Source organism: Sceloporus undulatus, chromosome 3 (genome assembly GCF_019175285.1).
Source record: "Sceloporus undulatus isolate JIND9_A2432 ecotype Alabama chromosome 3, SceUnd_v1.1, whole genome shotgun sequence".
NCBI lineage: Eukaryota > Metazoa > Chordata > Lepidosauria > Squamata > Phrynosomatidae > Sceloporus > Sceloporus undulatus.
In genome coordinates, this window is record NC_056524.1 from 65,998,954 (window position 1) to 66,016,522 (window position 17,569).

General features: G+C 40.0%; 2 protein-coding genes across 3 annotated transcripts in view; one reads left to right on the forward strand and one right to left on the reverse strand.

Annotated features, from left to right (window-relative positions):
• LOC121926976 (trifunctional purine biosynthetic protein adenosine-3-like) overlaps positions 1–7,429 on the forward strand; it is a 32,009-nt gene extending 24,580 nt beyond the window's left edge. The window contains exons 18-21 of the mRNA XM_042460413.1: positions 2,645–2,739; positions 3,996–4,137; positions 6,023–6,138; positions 6,540–7,429. Of these exons, the coding sequence (XP_042316347.1) occupies positions 2,645–2,739; positions 3,996–4,137; positions 6,023–6,138; positions 6,540–6,716 (530 nt within the window). The 3' untranslated portion in view covers positions 6,717–7,429. The remainder of the gene's footprint in view (positions 1–2,644; positions 2,740–3,995; positions 4,138–6,022; positions 6,139–6,539) is intronic.
• A 334-nt stretch (positions 7,430–7,763) lies between these two features.
• Positions 7,764–17,569, reverse strand: part of LOC121925252 (trifunctional purine biosynthetic protein adenosine-3-like) — a 38,259-nt gene continuing 28,453 nt past the window's right edge. Inside the window, exons 16-23 of one of the 2 annotated variants that reach the window (XM_042457148.1) lie at positions 16,930–17,181; positions 15,867–16,019; positions 15,232–15,435; positions 13,911–14,039; positions 12,064–12,194; positions 11,375–11,516; positions 10,179–10,294; positions 7,764–9,135 (exon numbers count right to left, since the gene is read on the reverse strand). In XM_042457148.1, the coding sequence (XP_042313082.1) occupies positions 8,941–9,135; positions 10,179–10,294; positions 11,375–11,516; positions 12,064–12,194; positions 13,911–14,039; positions 15,232–15,435; positions 15,867–16,019; positions 16,930–17,181 (1,322 nt within the window). In that variant the 3' untranslated portion in view covers positions 7,764–8,940. Of the gene's footprint in view, positions 9,136–10,141; positions 10,295–11,374; positions 11,517–12,063; positions 12,195–13,910; positions 14,040–15,231; positions 15,436–15,866; positions 16,020–16,929; positions 17,182–17,569 lie in introns of both variants that reach the window. The other variant, XM_042457149.1, reaches the window with a different exon arrangement.

Genomic DNA, 17,569 nt, shown 5'->3' on the forward strand with positions numbered 1-17,569 from the left:
GAACTAGCGAATTCACAAATCCTATTCCCAGGCTACTTCGCATTCAGTTTGGTGTTGTTTGGTGTGATATGCATGCCTGCTTTGGCCCTGATATTCTCCCTGCATCAATTCCCATGATCCTCCGTTTTGGCTTCCAGGGCTCCTAGGTCTTCCCCAGCAGCCAGGAGGAAAAGCAGTTGTTTTTGGCAGAGGAAAGAATGAGGGGGGAAGGCTCTCCATTAGGCATCCTGCAAGCTCTCTCTGCCCAAAATGGTGGGCTTGGGGCTTGCCCTGCTCCTGGCCCCTTGTGTCCCTCAGGGACCTTTTTGCCTTCCTTTCTTCCTCCAGGGCCAGGAGACTTCAAAAAGAGAGAAAACTCCCCCTCCTTTTTTAGCCCAAAGAGTTGTTCTTCTTCCCCATCATCCTCTCCTTTGGGGGATGATGGAGTGGGCAGCCTAAGGAATAGTTCTGTTTTTGCTCCCCTCAGGTCATTGCTCTGGTTCAGAACAACTCCAGCTCCCAGAATTCCATAGCACCCATTGAGCACAAAGATTAAAGGGGCACAAACTTAGTTATTTCCATGTGGGATGTAGCCTTAGTCACCAGCCTGGTTCCTGCCCAGCTTCCCTCCCCTTTCCCCATTTCCGACTCATGGTGAGTCACACAATTGCCTTCAATGGGACTCCAATGGGCCAGGTTAGAACCAGAGAGGACCACAGGCCCCCCACAACCTCACTGGCAGCCAAACTCTTCCAAATGGGAGGGACTGCTTCCTCCCCCTATTCCCCCCATATCGGGAGACTTAAAAGGCCAGGCACAGACACCACACACACAACCCATGGAGACCCCACCCTGCTTTTGGGTTTTTTGGCAGGTTTATTCAGGTGGGGTTTGCCATTGCCATTTTTTTTGAGGAGGCTGAAGAGTGCGAGTTTGCACCGGTCACCCAGTGGGATTCCCCCTTTTAGAGTCATAGTCCGGGCTCAAACTAAGTACAAGGTTGCTTTTGAACTGATTTTGAATTGGTGAATTGCCTAAATTAGGTGAAATAGGGTAATGAATGAACAATAATGTGAATTGCGTAAATAATGTGAAATACATGCGCCCGCGCCATATGCAGCCTTGAGCAGACGCGCTCAAGCCATGGGGCGCGCGTGGGGCAGAAGGGGGCGCGCGTCCCATTAAATGAATGGGCGCGGTGTGCCGTTGCCCCCACGCGCCTGCCCGCCGCGCCACCGCGCCACCGCAGAGCCCACCATTGTTTTCAATGGGGCTCGAGCATAAGCGGAATTCGCCTTACGCGGGTGATCCGGAACAGATCCCCCTGTAAGGCCGAGACGCACTGTAAAGGGTAATGAATGAACAAATAACATGAAACAAGGCAAACCATGGGAACCAGATGCAAGCCCAGCGGAAGGTAAAAGGTCACAATCTGATCTGCCTCCCACTGCGTATGTGCAGGGACTAATGAATTCTAGACTATGAAGGGTACGTACTCATATGATAATTTCTTTTCATCCACACTAACTTTGGCTTTGCGATGGCCATTGTGTTCTTCTGTGCATTTGATACATTCGCTGTAATAGCGTTCATTTTCAATTGGCCCACTTCTTTTTCCTTTCTAAATTGGGAGACATTCCTCCGTGATAATGGCCCAAGTCTATGAAAGCTGCTATAATGTCTCTCTCACAGTTGTCTCACAAATAGCTGAAGATCTCCTTCCATACTGATATTCCACAGTAACAGCAGCGGGATACAAACCGCCCTTGGCGGCGCTTCCTCCGCCGCTGGCCGTGTTGCTCCGCGCGGGAGCCGCAGCAGCCAAACCGGCAACTCCATTTCGGAGCTTCTTCTTGCGGCGCACTGATGACGTCGCGAAGCGCTATGCGGCCAGTACAAAGATGGCGGCGCCCATGTAGAAGGGGCGCCGCCATCTTGTACGTATAGGATACGTACAGGGTTAGGGGGGTGCGGAACACCGCCCCTTCCTCAACCAGTACGTATTCTATACGTACTATATGACGATTTGTACCGCCAAGTCTCTGAATTCTACATAAGAAATGCAAGACTAAACAAAAGGGTCTTATGGTCTAAACAAATAACATGGCTTACAAGAAACAAAGAATTTGTGACTGGAATAGGGCCTTATAAACTGGCCTGGGCAGACTTCCCAAAAAGGGCAACCATGCTGCGGTCTTTTTTCCTCTGGAGGGAATCTGCACCGCACCCAAACCACAGGCTTCCCTCCGGAGGAAAAAGAATCTGCAAAAAGTGGGTTCCTTTCGCCATGCCAATTACATCTGAGTGCACCAATGGTGCACTTGTGACGTAACGTAGCGCGACGTGCGGGCAGCTATGTGTCTGTTTATCATAATGTTACCAACCAGGACATAATAGGGTTTAGGGGGCCGTGCGGTTACTGTGTGGCCCCTAATCCTAGCTACGCAACTGCCATGCCACAAAAAGGCTGTCTGTCCCATGCCTAGGTTAATAAAACTGAGTGAACTTTAGTGAGCTTCAAAGATATTTTGAGTGAATACTATGAGATGTAGTTTTCATTTCTACTGTGTAGATGTTTTCTGTGTGTAATAGAAACTGACTGACTGACTATTTCCTTTTCTAATTTGAGGTACAAGCCTTGCAGCCCTTCTCACATATGCAAAAGAACCAGCAAGCAGTGCACAAATAGTCCTTGTAATTGCTGATAGGTCTGGAGTGGAGGAATTGAAGAATGCAACCCTGGCTGGCATCCCTACCAGAGTAAGAAGAGTACTATATTAATTTAACTTACTTTTAAAAAATAGTCCACATTTTATATGCTGGAAAATACCTTTGCTTCGAATATATTTCTTGCTTAATGTTATACTGGTTGCAGGTTCAGATGTTAAGTAAACATGAAGCGATGATGTCAGTTTGATCATATGGCGGTTTGATAACTGGTAGGCTCTCCAAAGTATTGATTAGTGAAGATATGGAATTACGGATACTTGTGCCCTGGAGATTCACTGGCAGCTCAAAATATTTTTTTATCTAAGTGAGCTTTTGTTTGTCTAACTCTAGTTTATTTAATTTTTTAATTACTGTCCTCTGAGCTCATTCTTTGTTGCCTGATTTTTATGTGAGTTGATATGCTATAGATTACAGTGTGCACTTTATTTTATTTTTTTGGTGTATTTTACATTAACTGCCTTGGCTATTCCAGGAGCAGAAAGGAAGAACAGACATCCATTAGCAATCAATGATTAATGAAGCAGTTTAATGGAAACTGTTCACAGAAGCAGTAACTGATGTTACTTGTCTTTTGGATATTTTTGGTATCTCTGTTCCAGATGAAAGCTGTCTCCTAAACAATAACAAGGTATTATAGATATACAGTTATAGCAGTTTATAACTGTACTACTTTTAACTGTCACAGCATCATCTATGGAATCCTAGGATTTCTAGTTTAGTGAGGGTACATATAGCAGTAGAACTCTCACCAAACTACAAATCCCAAGATTCTGTAGGGGGGAGCCATGGCTGTTGAAAGTTGTATCCAGCTGCTATAACTGTGTAGTGTAAATTCTCTGACAGTACCTTTTTGTGATCAGGCTGAAAAGATCTCTCTCTCTCTCTCTTTTACATCCTCAAAGGGGAGGGAAGAAGGGAGAGGAAGAGCACCATGTGAAATCACATCTTCTCAGTGTGACCCCACATTGCTGAGGACCGTGGATGAATATTGCAACCAAGATGGTTGGGATGACTGGCTCTTTCACAGGGGTTGGCTTTGCAGTTGTCAAAGAGAACCTTGTTTTCTGAAAAGCTTCCAAATTCTAGCCACCTTAATCTGTCCTTGTCTTTGGAAAGACTGTAGATCCCATGAATGTCTTCTGAATGTGAATCTTGGAATGCTGAAAGACCTGCATATATCCAATATGTTGACCTTACTGTTCACCAAATTAATAACTTTTTTCTTTTGTTTTGGAACTCTCCCCTCACCTTTTTTCTTATTCTATCATTCACCTTGACTTTTGTAGGTAATTGACCATAAGCTGTATGGAAGCCGATCAGAATATGATGGCACAATTGACAGAGTCCTTAATGAATTCTCTGTTGAGCTGATTTGTCTTGCTAGATTTACAAGGGTTTTGAGTAGTAACTTCCTCAGAAAATGGAATGGTAAGCAACCAGGATGGAGTAGCATTGTAATATATATTTAGAAGCAGGGATTGGTGCATCAGTTTGTGCCATTTGCACATTCATTATGCAAATTGGTTTTTTTATGGAGTTTGCAAAGGGAAGCCTCATTCTACCTTCCTCTGACACAGCTTCTGGGGCTTTTGAGGCTTCTGGGGCAAAGAGGATCCCCCCAGTTCCCCCCCTGCCTGGAACATGTGTGTGTGTGCGCACTCGTGGAAATGACAGTTTGGAGCATGCGCAGAAAAAGTATTTCTACACTAGCAATGGGGATTTGTTTGTCTCCTTATGATGGCCAAATTCACACTGGGCCCTAAGTAATGTGCTTTTAACCCCTTGTTAGGCTTTGTGTGTGATAACCAATAGCAGATGGGCTTGCTTTTGTGGGATGCCAGCTCTTTAACCATTTTTGGGATGGAAGCACATAGGTCTAAATGTGGAAAAGTCCATTGCCACAGAGGAAAAGAAATTAGGCATTCTTTGGAGCATCTCGTGGAATTGAGATGCTTATCACACTAGTCAGTTGTTTTGGGTTGTCCTGTTCAACAACTGGTTCACCAACATTTGTGGGACAGCTGAATTGAATAATGCACTGAAATACATAATACTCATCACCTCTAATGTACCTTCAACACACTTATGCTTTAATAGCGTAACTTCCACTGTTTTCTTTTCCACGCTGTAAATTCCTCAATATCAACAATGCCATTTGTTCAACCCTGTTTGTTCTGCCTCCTATGTCATTATTGGTTTCCCTTTAACTTTTTTTAAACTTAAGCTAGAATAACTCAGTTATGGCATGGTGTCACAGTACCATTACATTACAACCTGAAAAAACTCTAAATGTTAACAATAATTATATATATCACTGAGGCAGTAACAGTGTGGCTCATGGTACATCAGGAAAGCAGAGAGATCTTTGGAAAACACTCAGTGCAGTAAAGATACCTGAATAGTAACTTTCAAAGGTTAACAGGACAGCATTGTATGCTTATTGCACTACAACAGCAAACCATTTACATAAAATAATTACCAAACAAAAATAAAAAATAAAAAAGGGTTTCAAGACTGTAGAGAATAGAAAATAGATAAGAAAATGCAGCTGTTCTCTTGGGAAGTGTTGTCCCCCACTTCCAAACAAAGGAAGTAGTCTGAGGCTTTCCAGCCAGAGATTTCTTTGGGAATCCCCAAGGGAGGGACAACCAGACCACATCAACACCACACCTACTATTCAATACTTCTCAGTGAACTGGAATGAGACATTTGCTCTCAAACTGGTTACTTAACCACAACAGGAAAGGGTTCATTAACAGATTATTTCCAGCATGAAGAAAAAAATTTAATTACTAATAACTCTACAGTAAAACAACACCAGGAGCCACAACATCTTGTGATAAGACTGAAGCAAAGGTGGGATCAATCCACCATTATAACAGTATAACATCATTGTGTGATAAGCACCTCACTGACACTAGTTTTCTAAAGCAGAAACAGCAGGAACAAGAAGCATGGCTAAAGGATTCTGGGAATTTTAGTCCCAATAAGTAATTTTTCCCAAGCAGGAGTATATTCTGACCTGCATTTTGGTCCTGAAAGGGTGGATCGGGTGAGTCTGCTTTGGGATTTGGATTCAGTGAGTTCTTTCTCCATTTCCACTTAGAAGGGATTATGGCTGCTAATGCTGAGTATTCAGTAACTATGAGGCAGTGCCTTCTACAGGTCAGTAAGGTTTATATGAATTAGCAAGTTGAATTCAGAATATCCAAAGCAGTGGTTTCCTTTTAGTAATCTGCATGTTGGACCAAAATTTGTTTCTTGAATGCCTATGCTCTGTAATAATTCTGAATAAGGATTTTATTAATTATAGGGAAAATTTTGGGCACGTATCCCTCACTTTCACATTTAACCAGAGGAGGAAATGCCCACAAGCTGGCATATTCATCTACAGACAAAACTGCTGGCTGCACAGTGTATTTTGTACTTGTAAGTATTTTTCCCCTATGTATTAAAAAACCCCCATATTTTTGGTGCTATGAGTAACAACAGGTAATTATTACTCTGATTAGATACAGCATGCTTTACCTAGATGTTATTTAGAATAATGAATTTTATAAGTAAAAAAATGTCAGACCTTGGCAGATATTTTTATAGAGACTGGGACTGTGTAATATGGGTGACCCCATCATGTCCTGGTGTGAAGCAGCTATCTTCAGATTCTTCCTACTTTCTAGTTCTGATGGCCAGAAGCCTGTTCATGGAGCCATAGCAATTAAAAATGGTATCATGGTGCTTTAATTCTGTTGTGTAAAAAGGGAGGACTTTTTTCATTGCCTGGGATTTCTTGATGGATTTTCAACCACTCAGTCTTTCCTTGTCTCCCTCAGGAGGATACTAGCCTCGAAGCAGTAATTTTACGAGAGCCTGCCTATGTGATGGCAGAAGACACACAGGAGACTTTGCTGGAAAAAGTCAAAGAAGCAGAAAGCAGAGCATTTCCCATTGCGCTGCAGCTGGTTGCTAGCGGAATGGTGCGGCTGGCAATGGACCGTAAAACCTATTGAACCCAAGAAAGTCAGAAATTGATTCATCAAAAGGAAAGCCAGGACATTCCTAGTCTTAAAATCATCCATGACAGTTAAATACAGCCATCAACAGTACTTTTGACAATTACAAAAGCTAACCTTCTTAGTATCTGGTTTCAATCCTTCAGTCTCCTTTTGTTCAAGCACCAGAATGTAGTGCTTTTCATGTGCAATCAAAGCCATTCAGTTTCCTTTGCTATAATGGATGCATTAAGATCATTGTTGGCTCCTCATGGTGATGAAAGTGTGGTTCAGGAGCACTATGATCTAAAACCAATTGCTGTTTCCAACCAGAGTAGACCTGTTGAATTGATAGAACTTACACAAAGGTTGACTTACCAAGTTCTCATTAATTTGGTGGGTCTATTTTAGTTGTGACTGACTGGGTTTAGATTAATATGGCCCACAACTGATTTCACACCAATGCTCAAGCATTATTACTGTATTTTAACTTATATGTATATCTCTTTCTTTTCTTTCTTTCTGGTAATTGTGGAGGCTGTAATTCTCTGCCTTGCTTGTACTATGTGACCAAATGCTTCCTCTGGGATCACCTGTTCTATGTCTAGCTATAATCACAACTAAGGGATGCAGTGGCTTAGTGGTTAAGATGCCAATTCTGACAGTCGTAAGGTCGTATGGTTGGCAGTTCAAAGCCCAGATGCCACATGATGGGGTGAGCTCCCGTCACTAGTCCCAGCATCTGCCTAACAATTTGAAAGCATGTAAAATCATAGAATCATAGATAGAATCATAGAGTTGGAAGGGACCACAGCCGTTACTGTCAGGAAGTTCCTCCTAATGTTGAGGTAGAATCTCTTTTCCTGCAGTTTGCATCCATTGTTCCGCGTTCTAGTTCCTGGAGCAGCAGAAAACAAGCTTGCTCCCTCCTCAATAGGACATCCCTTCAAATATTTAAACAGGGCTATATCATATCACCTCTTAACCTTCTATTCTCCAGGCTAAACATACCCAGCTCCCTAAGGTGATGGTGGAAGTTGGGGTTGAACAAATTGGAACAAGAAATGTGTTTAGATTCATTTAATTCATTTCTTTAAAAATATAATTCCTTGTATTAATTATTTTTATTAGAATGCAGTTTGCAATTACAGAGCATTTCAGTACAGAATGGGTAACAGGAATGTAACAGTATTGGGGCTCAAGTCCAACTCCTGTGGATGCTTGCTATTTGAACACTGATTATTTCTCAAGAGGATAACAAAAACATGGTGCAGGGCAATAACATACTTATTCTCTTTATAGAAAATCATGAAATTCTTTTTCATAATATGTAGCATAATATATAAACATCTTATTCCCGCTTCTGCTTTCAAACAGGAGTTATGTAATTTCAGTCTGTTCCCACTGTGTTTCCTAGACATGATAAAACATCCCAAATAATGTTTTCACATGCCTGTATGATATAACAAGCTAAGTTTTAATAGACTATTCAACTATGTTTCACAGTATAGTATATTGAGAAAAAAGGGAGAACAACATCTGATGTAGGTAATTAACTAAGTATAGCTCTGGTATTCAGTGATATTGCTGTGTTTCTTTCAAGTGTTTAGTACTTTCAAGAACATTTGGCACCACTGCTATAACAAAGAAAGTTAATGGATTTGATTCTAAATTACCTTGGTATTTAGAAAGAAAAAGATCACTGTTGAGATGTGCTATTAAAATGCTTAATAACACTGTGGCCATTAATGCTTTTAAGATGTGATACCAATCCTAGCTGTAATTCCTGTTTGTGAGGGCACTGATTATTAGACCTGATTAAAATACCATGCAGTCTGAACTTATAAAGCAGAATCGTATTACATGTATTGTGATCATAAGATGGTAAGCTCTATGGGCAGCATAGTCTCCCCTGAAAGTTTCAGATATTTCAATGCACCATAGTAAGACCTCATGATACTGTGATTGAAGTTGCATGGATCAATCAAATGGCTTGGCTGTGCCCCCTCCATTTTTAGCAGCTAGACTGTAGCCAAGTGGCTGAACATTAAAGATAGCAAGTTTGTTCCCTTCCCAGTTCAGCAATCTCATCTTGATGTAATGAAGATACATTAAAATTCTACAGCCCTATGTTATGATGCAAAACAGAGCTTCAAAGTAATGTGTTACAGATACTCTTTTGTTACAAGTCACTCTCTTCTAGGTACTTTTCAAAAATATACCGTCATAGTTGTTGTTCACTTCAGTTATGTTTTTTGACATTCCAGCTGAGCTTTCCATCTTCTAACTTCACTGCTCCACTAGCCACCAGCTGCATAGCTGCAGGGAAGGCTCTGTGCTCTGCCTCTTTCACTCTTTCTGACAAAGTCTTCTCTGTGTCTCCAGTCTTCACTGGAACTGGCTCTTGAAAAATGATGGCTCCAGCATCAACTTCCTCCTGCAATGAAAAAGCCAAGACAGAGACACAGTAAAGACTGAGTAATATAGCATGGCATTTGTTTGGTTTCACAGGTTCCTGTCATGCATTCATACTTTAAAAAACAAACAAACAATCAAATAAATAAACTTAATCTGCAACAGAACTAGATATATTGAGATGGATGACATAATTTCAAACAGAAAACAGAATCACCTGGTCTGACAGCTAAGCAATTTAGTTGGCTTTGTAGCAGATCGCCAAAGAAAACGGTAAAGTCTACCTGTCTATGAAAAGCAGACAAAATAATACATTTCAGATAAATGTACTGTTTTTACACCGTCAAGGAAGTAAAGTACTTCAAATTGTTTTCTCTACATGTAGCATTATGTTTCCCAAGCTACCTTGGGTTTGGTTCTTGCTAGTGGCAGCCAAGAAAATCTAACAGAAAACACAATTGGGTCAATTTGAGAGGGCCAGGGCCAATTTTCCTGCCCTTGCAATCCTCCATGGGCCTTACTCATTGTCAAAACCCCAAATCTAAAACAAAGAACCCAGAATCACCTGGAAATCCACTTCTGATTTTGGGAAATAGGTATTTTAAAACACTGAACAGTACAGGGAGCCTTCAACCCTTTAAGAAGGTGAATTGCCTCCATTTGAGAAGCAATTCACCCTTATTTTTTATTCAAAAAAGGTCTGGGTTGAGGGAGGTGGGTGAGGGAATCAGCGACTGTAAAAAAAAGCCTTGGGGCCTAGAATTTGCCCTTTGCTGACACAAACCATCCTCTACCATTTGCTCTTTGAGAGTACAACTGATAGGAACTGGGTAGACCAACAATATCTCTGACATAACCTTGCAGGGTGGTGAGATGTGATTGCCTTCAGGTGATATTGAAGTGTGTTTGAGGAGCAGTGGCTTTCCAGCTAGGGCACCATATGCTGAAATCACTGACCAGATGATAATGATATTGGTATGCTGTTCTCTCTACATTTATTGATGGCCAATAAGCAACCTGACCATCACCTCTATTATTAGCAGAGCGATAGAAAGGAGAACATACAGCAACAAAGTGCACAGTACACCCAGTGACTCGGACGCCAGCCTCCAGCACTAGCCTGTGAGCATTGGATCCCTTAAATGAAGGTAGCAACGATGGATGGATGTTCAATATTTTTCCTAGGAAGGAAGAAAAACAGATGACATAGTTTATAGCTGTCATCTGGTCCTTCATTTTACTAAGCTGAAAACAACAGTTGAGACAGCAAAACAGACATTGGAGCCAGACTAAGTCACAGTTAGTACACTCACTGATATCAATACAACTTACATTGATCATGATTAAATCTGAACTCAACCCATAACATGCAATACTAGATGGGGGAAGGTTCAGGAAAATTGGGGGGGGCACAGTTTTGGGGACTGGAAACCTGTGATCCAGTAGCTGCATGTGGCCCACACTTTCCCCATTCTGATTTCAAATGTGACAGAGGTGAATACATGCTGCACTGTCAGAGTGCTAAAGCATCATACCACCAATCCCTTGCTTACCTGTTTGCATCCCATCCCATCCTCAAAACCACTGGAATCTGGAGCATACAGATTTTATAGCCAGAGCTGACTCTTCCTACCATTAAATGAAGAAAGACTAGCCAAGGAGGAAGACACCCACAGAGCTGGAATACGTATCATGCTATCATTGCACTAATACACACTAGCACTATATTCTTACCCCCTCAGTCCCACCATACAGACCCTCCCCCTTCACTTGAGGCTGGTAATATTACCTAGCAGATAGACAAGAGAGACAGTGAATAGAGTTACAGATTAATTTCATTTCTTTGTAGATAAAAACACTAGGATATGGAATACATCATTTCTGCCAGGATACTGTAATGGTAAATAAGGTGGGCAGGGAGAGGCAAGAAGAAGCCAGCAAAGGAGGGAGACAATTACCTCGTCCCTTCATGTCCCTTCTTAAAGCAATATGCCCCAGCCAAATTGACTTATTTTATTTTTAAACAATTTTTTTCTGATAAAAAATGTGATTGATGGTGGAAGTTGGGGTTGAACAAATTGGAACAAGAAATGTGTTTAGATTGCCACTGGGAAACTGATGAATAACCCTACAGAGTTCAACAAAACCATCACCCGGCTTCGCCCCAGTGATTCCACAACTAAACCACTCCATATGCTAAACTCAATGCTTAATTACGTCAACACTTCTAGTTTGTGTCCAGTATACTCAAATGTACTTACCATCCCACTTTCTGACAAAAGGACCAGATAAGATCCGCATAAATCCTGCGAGACAAATCAGTTGAACTGAGTACTCTTCAAGGACTTTATCAACAGCACTGTCAAACTCTGTACGACTACTGTACTGTTTGTGGTCAATTACCTAAGACACCAGAAGCAAGGTAGAAGACTAGTATGAATATGGGGTTCATTCATTTTACACTTCCCCAAATGGGTGCCCTCCAGATATGTTGGGCTACAGTTTCCATAATCCCCACAGATACTGGCTTAGTACCAGGGAAATGATTGCGTTTTCTGCCCATTCTTCCGTTCTGTTTGTATGGTGCAGATGATTCCAGATGTGATGCAATGGTTGTTCTAATTAAGATATCAGGCCAAAATAAATCTTACAACTTTGCTTTAACACAGTTTCTTATTTTGGTTTATTGGCTGATCTCAAACTGTCACCTGCCAATTCAAACATCATGCCAATGCATAATACGCTTCTTAAATAATGGTTTAGTATGATGTCTCATTGGAGCTCAGTTGAAGAATACAATTGACACATCATGCAGAAAATAAACACACAAAATAAGCCTCAAGTTTAGAATTGTATGTTTTCTTATTACAATACATACATGAGAATAATAACCCTGTGTAACTGCTTGTTTATTTCACACAAAACGGTAATTTGCTGAACATATACTCACCTTCGTAGGAATACCAGCTCTTTCTGCTCTTTTTAGCCCTTCTACACCAGCTTTGTTAGAAACAACAAGGACTATTTGTGCATAACTAGTTGGCTGCATTGCGCTGGTTATGAGAGCTTCCAGATTTGTACCTGCAGATTCCAAAATAATGACATCTATATACATGTACTTCAATGTCCCAAAAGCGTCTTGCAATTACAAAGTAACACCTTTACTCCACAAGTATCTTTATAATAACTTTATTATCAGATCCAATCTATTCTCCTCCCAAAAAGCAATGATCTTCATAAGTATACCCTTCCAGTGCAATACATGCTTTCTTTTAAATTATAAAATTACATCCTCAAAAAAATAAATAAAAATTACATGTAATCCCATAATTTTTTTTCTTAACAATAAAGTAATTTCATGAGGTAGATGGAACAGGAACACAATCTACTCATTTTTCTTTTTCTTTTTAAAATAATCTTTATTAAAGTTTACAATATATACACCCATCAAACGTTGCTTTTCTATAATCTTGTAACATAAATACAGCTATAATTCCCCCCTCCCCCTTGACTGATTCCCGCAAATACTTCTTAACAGCTAATCAAAAATATTCCTCTCTTGATCAAAGTCACTTTGTAACTACAATCCTTCATCACACACTGTTTGTGTGTCTATTTTTCTCCTCTTAAATACCAAACTAGAGATTGCTCCTTTCTACAAGGTTTTCTTCATTATACCATAGCCAAACTACTATATTATTCTATTTACTACTTTATACGGAAAATAAAATATTATAAATTGAAATTACACTTAAAATTGTGTTTATATTAACCATTTGTCTTTGCAGAACTTTAACAATGGGTCCCATATTTCTTATGACTCTTCATTTTTTTCTTTTAAGGCCACTGTAATCCTGTCCATTTCTACTATTTCCAAAGATTTATTTAGCCAAGTATCTATCGTAGGAACTGAGTGTTTCCACACCTTTGCTAATGACATCCTTGCTGTTGTTATCAAGTACAAAATAGGTTTTAGATTTTGTCTAATTTCTTTGTTGTCTACCATATTCAGCAAAAACAGCTCAGGTTCCAATTTCATTTCAATTTGACACATTTTTTGTATGATTTCTCTAGTCTTACATCAACAATCTATTCATTTTTCAACTTAGTGGTAAAAGAAACTTTAGCAACACATTCAAAATATTTAATCAAATTATTTTTTTTCCAGTTACATTTAACAGAATTTTTTTTTAATGCACATTTCCAAACCCAGCAGTGATTTCAAAGGATTCTCCTCCCTCCACCTTCATACTACATTATTCTAAAGTATGTTTTCTTAAAAACCTTGCAGTTTGGATTGTGTACTTCAAATGTCAAAGCAAATTTCACAACGATTATTCAAAAAACCTCTGCTGGCAAAAAAACAACAAAAACAATAAACAATTCTGATATATTATGCTACTTTTTTTCTCAAATAAGATTATGAAAATGTCACATCTCCCCTGCCTCCCTCACAAACTACTGACTCATAAAATTTTAACTAGACAAGATGTTGTCTTTGGTTTTTTGGCCAGAAAAAGTTTAAACTTTGCATTCTGTTTTTAGGCAGAGCTGACTGGTCATTAGATTATTTATGAAACGAGGTAAGGCAAATAAATGTACATGCAATAAAGAAGAGTTTTGTCTACCCTTGCTTATATGTATAATCACAATTATCTGAAAAATACAGAACGCAAAAATGCCTTTCCTGAATGGTTTGATCAATCTACCTTGAAGTCTGTCTGTGAGAAGGCCATAATCAGTGCCTTAAAGATGCCAGAGCTTCCTTTCTTGCAATAGATAGTACACAAGTCTCACCTGTACCAGAGATAAGGACAGCCACCCTTGTTTTGCTTGGCTGGGTTTTGCTTGGCTGGCGGTCCATGAACTGCAGCCTATTAGCGTGTAAGGCTTGAAGCAAGTTGTTGACTTCAACATGGGCAGACACTTCAATTCAAAAGAGAAAGATTAATTGTAAGAAACAATATTGAAATAATAGCTTAGAATACAATGTACAATAAATAAACTGGTGGTATTTCCATGTGCCTTAAATAAGCATCTAAAATGCAAACATGAATGATCAAGAGGCTCCTTATCGCTTATGAGGAAAAGTTACACGGCTTGGTACATTTTAGCTCAGACCAGAGGCAAGAAAAGGGAGACACGACAGTGATATGAAAAGTACATAGGAAGTTCTTTCTGTCTCTTGTAACACTGGATATGGCATCATCCACTGAAACTGAATGCTATGAGATCCAGGGCAGATAAAAAGAAGAACTTCTTCACACTGGCCATAACTGAATTCTAGAATTTAACTGGCCACCAATTTGGACGACTTTTTAAAGGAATTAGACAAATTCATGGAGGATTAGGCTTTCACCAGGTATTATTACATGATGGACAGGGCCACAGTTGTGGAAGGGGGCAAAATGAGGGCATTATTCATTGAAATAACAGTTCTTCCCCCTCATTTAATTTCCCTTTAGTCTCTAAATTTCAAGCATTGCAAGGAGTGAGACATTGGAAAATCATTCACATCTAGAATTCATATATTTACTGTGTCCGCAGCCCCTTGGTATCTTTGCCCAGTCCTTTTGTTTGCATGCCTACAGTCTTTTTCTAAATTGTCATCTGAAGTTTTAAGTTACCGCAACTCCGGAAATGTGTGGACTGAAGAATTTGGGGCAACGGACAGAATTCTTATTGGGGTAGTATGATGTTCTCATTCTCCACCCCCATAGTTATACTTCTAGCTTTATATTACCTCCAGTATCAGAGGTAGTATGCCCCAGTATACCAGGTGCTGGGAAATATAAGCAGAAGAATAATACTATGCTCACACCCTGCTTCTGAGGTTCCCAAAGGCAACTAGTTGACCACTGTGTAAGCAGAACACTGGATGAGGTGGTTTTTAGTTTACTCTAACAGGGTCCTCTTATGTTTTTATCCTTTTAAATTAAAAGATAATTCTGATGACTATATTACATGCCCAAGGTTGAAATAATGAGATCTACTGCCCTCCTGTACTTATCTACCAGCCATATTAGTCATCTAAAGAATTCAGATGTGTCCCCACAACATTGTTATGGCATTACCATGACACCACAAAAAAAGAAAATCCACAAAGGTAAGCAGTTACCTCTTTGATGCTGAACAACTTTCCCAATCACCCATGCCTCTTCGTGTCTCTGGACCTCCTTCAGAACATCTCCAGCCAATTCCTTCTGCACCACCAGGACTGCACCAATCCCACAATTAAAAGTTCGAGCCATTTCCTCTTCTGAAAGATTTCCCTCTTCTTGAAGCCAGGAAAAGATCTTGGGTATCTTCCAATTTAAGGCATCTGAAAATAGCAAGAGTTAAAATGTAATAATTACCAAATAAGTAGTCAAATATTATGCCCACAAAAGTACTGTGCTCTTATCTGAAGTATTCTCTTTTCAAATGTATCCCATTTTGGAACCACTTTTCTTTTTTTTTAGTAACTATTTTTTTTATTGGATGTAAATTAAAAGTTACAAACAAGCTATTTGTCATAATTCATCGTCATCAATCTTGTATATCTTGATTCATACAGAATGGGTATGAAAACTTAAGTAATGAAGAAAGTAAAATACTGCATTTTCAAAGTCATCTTTAAACGAACCATAAATACGTATGTATTAAGATAAAATAATTTAAGTAAACAGGAAAATAACAATGTTAAAGAAAGTAAAACAGGAAAATGTAATGTAGGTGTTGGCTAGGTGTTCCCCAATGTTAAAACATTCTTACCTAAAATCACTCTTAAGGATGCTGGGAGTACACGCGGAATATTCTCCAGGAGCCCTCCACCAGTGATATGGGCAAATGCCTTCACATGACCTGACCGAAGAACTGGCAGAAGAACTTTGCTATATATTTTAGTAGGTGTAAGTAGTTGCTCTCCTGTGAACATAAGTCATAAACAGTTACAACACAGAAATATACAGATACAAAGAGAGTGAGAAAACCTAAGACAGCTGTTGCTGAGGCCCTCTATGCATACAACAGGGATGAAGGAGGTTGGTCCTGCTCCTAATGTTTTGTGGTTTTCCCAGCCTACTTCAATGTCCACAATCAATGACTGGGAATCAGGTTGGGGGTGGGGGGGACCACACCTATAAGCTTACATAAAAATTGAAGCCTGGCATAACTGTAGTTCTGGGGTTCATAGAGGTCTATGTACATGTTTTCCATTTGCAAACATACACATTTAAAAGGTGGAAAAGAGAAAGTCAGGTATCTGAGATATTGGAGAGAGATATGCTGTATATGTATGGGACGTGGTGGCTTAGTGGTTAAGAAGCTGACCCAGACAATAGCAAGGTCAGCAGATTGGCAGTTCAAGACCCAAGTGTCATGTCATGGAGTGAGCTCCTGTCACTAGTCCCAGCTTCTGCCAACCTAGCATTTCAAAAGCATGTACAAGTGCAAGTAGATAAATAGGTACCACTTTGGTGGGACGGTAACAGCGTTCTGTGCAGTCATGCTGGCCACATGATCACAGAGCTGTCTTTGACAAGGCTGGCTTCCTCAGCTAAGTAATGGAGATGAACACTGTTCCCTACAGCAGACACTTGACAACCTTGTCAAAGGGGAAACCTTTGCCTTTATTCTGTATATACAATCCTCTGTACAAACATATAAAATGAAAGAGCTAAAAATTATTCTGGCACTTTTCTATAGTTCTCTTTTCCCATCAGTAGATCAGAAAATATGAAGGGATTATGGTAACCAGACATTAATCCTTATTCACAGTTTATTTTATTCAAAATAAAATTCAAAGGAGGAAGAAGGCTGTATACACAGGTCTTACCTAACGTCTGGTTGGTAGAGCCACCCACTGAAGGAGAGGAAAAATCTAAAGATGATTTTTCAACAATCTTTCTCACGAGACTAAATCCATTGCTGTGAACACCAGAAGAAGCAATTCCAATGACCACATCCCCATCAGTAATTCTGTCTAGCTGGGGTAGCATCTGTCCTCGCTCCACAGCACCCACTGCAAATCCACCCAGGTCATACTCTCCAGGTGGATACATGCCAGGCATTTCTGCAGTCTCTCCTCCTACAGAAAGATGGTGCAGACAAAGACATTGTGATGGTTAGATCAATGGTGGCCCTTACAGAAATCCTAATTCCTGGGTTCTTATATGCATTTAAGTAGAACAGGGTGGGTTTGTTATGAAGGGCTTTTGCTTTTTAAGCAGCCGCACTGGTTGAGAGTCATGCTATGATAAACTATTCTGTTTTTCAGTTTTATTGTTCCACCTCTGCCAGTTCACATATGCAGAATATAACAATCAAGTAGCAATAGCAAACAAACAGTTTAGGCAATGAAGAAAGGAACTTCAAAAGAAGCAATCAGAATATACAGTATTAGCCCTATCTTTAAGGGAACATTTTGAATGTTAAATAACCTGTCACTAGGAAAAAGGACATACTCTGAGCTCACA